The sequence below is a fragment of the Penaeus vannamei genome, unplaced genomic scaffold (genome assembly GCF_042767895.1).
Source record: "Penaeus vannamei isolate JL-2024 unplaced genomic scaffold, ASM4276789v1 unanchor4288, whole genome shotgun sequence".
NCBI lineage: Eukaryota > Metazoa > Arthropoda > Malacostraca > Decapoda > Penaeidae > Penaeus > Penaeus vannamei.
Window position 1 is genome coordinate 10001 of NW_027217268.1, and position 2123 is coordinate 12123.

At 44.3% G+C, this 2123-nt stretch overlaps 1 protein-coding gene across 1 annotated transcript; it reads right to left on the reverse strand.

Moving 5' to 3' along the window:
• Nucleotides 1–1071: 1071 nt before the first annotated feature.
• Nucleotides 1072–2015, reverse strand: LOC138861303 (uncharacterized; the record flags this gene model as incomplete). The annotated part of the gene is made up of 4 exons (XM_070120283.1): nucleotides 1072–1308; nucleotides 1355–1564; nucleotides 1691–1799; nucleotides 1898–2015. Coding segments are annotated over 4 exons (674 nt in total), but the record flags the coding sequence as incomplete, so codon positions are not given.
• Nucleotides 2016–2123: the final 108 nt, after the last annotated feature.

The following is a 2123-nucleotide window of genomic DNA, read 5'->3' on the forward strand; positions in this document are numbered from 1 at the left end:
TCTTTCTATCCATTCTCCTTTAGTCATCTTCTCCTCTTCCTCACTCTCCTCTACTATTATACTTTTATTTTATCGAAATTTTCCTTCCTAAAGCTTTTCTTATTTTTTTCTATCTCCTTCATCTAATCATGTTTAACCCTCTTCTCTCTCCTCCCTCCCCTTCTTCGTCTCCTTCACGGCTCTTCTCCCCTCTTACCCTCTATTTTTTCTTTCTCTTTTTCAATGTTATTCTTCTCTTTTCCTCTCTCCCTTCTTCAAATCATCCTCAACTTTTTTCCGTTCTTCTCCTCATTCCTTCCATTTCTTCTCCTCTCGTTCCCTTGTCCCATCCCTCCTTTTCCTCTTTCGTCCTTCTATCTTTGTTTTTACTCTTCTCTCCGCCTTCTTCCCCTCAAGCCTCTCCTTCTCCCTTCTCCACTACTCTTCTCTCTTTCCCTTTTTCTCCTCTCTTCCTTCTTTTCCCCTCTCATCCTTCTCCTTAACCTCTCCCTCAGCCTTTCTACTCTCTCTCCTTCCCCTCATCCCCCTTTCCTCCCTTCTCACCCCTCTCCTTCTCCTCCTCCTTACCCCCAACATATCCCTATAATCCGCAGGTTGTTACGAGAACTTTACACCGTTAGCCAAGTGTGTGAGGCGTGTGCATATGGACATAACGGGTGTTTGGGGAGAGACCTGCTTATTCGGAAGAAGGTACTGACAGTCCGGCTTTGTGTTCGGAATGTCCTCGCGCTGATTTCTCTTTCTTTGAGACGGTTTCTGTCTACGTATTTACTTACACATTTTGCTTGCATAGAAACACTAACAGTCACAAACACGGCCATAAACACACACACAGGCAGGCATTCGCGCGCGCGCGCGCACATGCACACACACAAATGTACACACACACACACACACACACACACACACACACACACATATATATATATATATATATATATATATATATATATATATATATATATATATTATCGTCGGCTCAGGTGGATTGTGCAACGTTTCCCTCATTTCATGCAGGCATTGTCGATGGGCATGCCACCGGATAGTTCGGTTGCAGTCTTGTCCCTTCGGCTAATTTGGTCTTAAGTTGGCAAACTGGAGGTTGACTTTCACATAGTCCTTGAACCTCTTTTTGCGTCGGCCCTGGTTACATTTGCCAGTTGCAAGTTCACCACAGAGCAGGTGCCTTTGCAAACGTTCCTCCATACGGACGACATGCCCCACCCATCTTAGTTGAGCTCTTATGAGCAGGAATTCAATGTTGATTGAGTTTGAGCGATAGAGGACCTCAAGATTAGCTACATGGTGCTGCCAACATATCCCAAGTTATATGGAACTTTTCCAGTTGCTTTACATGCCTTCGACAAAGTGTCCATGCTTCGCTTCCACAAAAGATGGAGAGGAGGAGAACGGCATTGTACACTTTTAGCTTCGTCGTCAGGTGTATATTGTGCTGTTTGAGCACTTTGTTCCCGAGTAGTCCAAGTGCTTGGCTGGCGTCGTTGATCCTTGAATCAATTTCTTTGTCGAGAGTACCATTATCTGAATGTTCTTCAACACAGTGCTATCGATGGTGGTTTGGTGCTGTTTTTATTTCTTTATTTTTTTGCATTTTTAAATTATTTTTCCGTCTTGGGGGCTGGTTGGTGAACCACTTCAGTTTTGCTTAGGCTGATAGTAAGGCCAAAACAAGAAGCTTAGTGGTTTCAGTGAGGCGGTCAAGCTTATGTTGCAGGTCCGACTCTGCATGGCCCATCTGAGCCCAGTCATCAGCAAAGAGTGCTTCCGAGAGGTCTTTGCTGCATTTTGTATTGGCAGTCAGGCAATGTAGAGCAAAGAGGGAACAATCTAGACGATACCGTAGGCAGACCTCAGGTTTTTGAAGGTAACAACATACAGATGAAGATGCTGAATAGGACTGGTGCCAAGACGCAGCCCTGCTTCACTTGTTGAATGATCTTGACAATTTTGCTGGACACCTGATGCACAACGCTTCTCTGTTGACAGTGTCAACACTGGTAAGGTCAATGAATGCTGAATAGAGGGGCATGTTCTGTCCAATGCATTATTCTTGTTGTCTCATGGCAAAAATCATGTCTATTGTGCTTCTGCTTGGTCTGTTA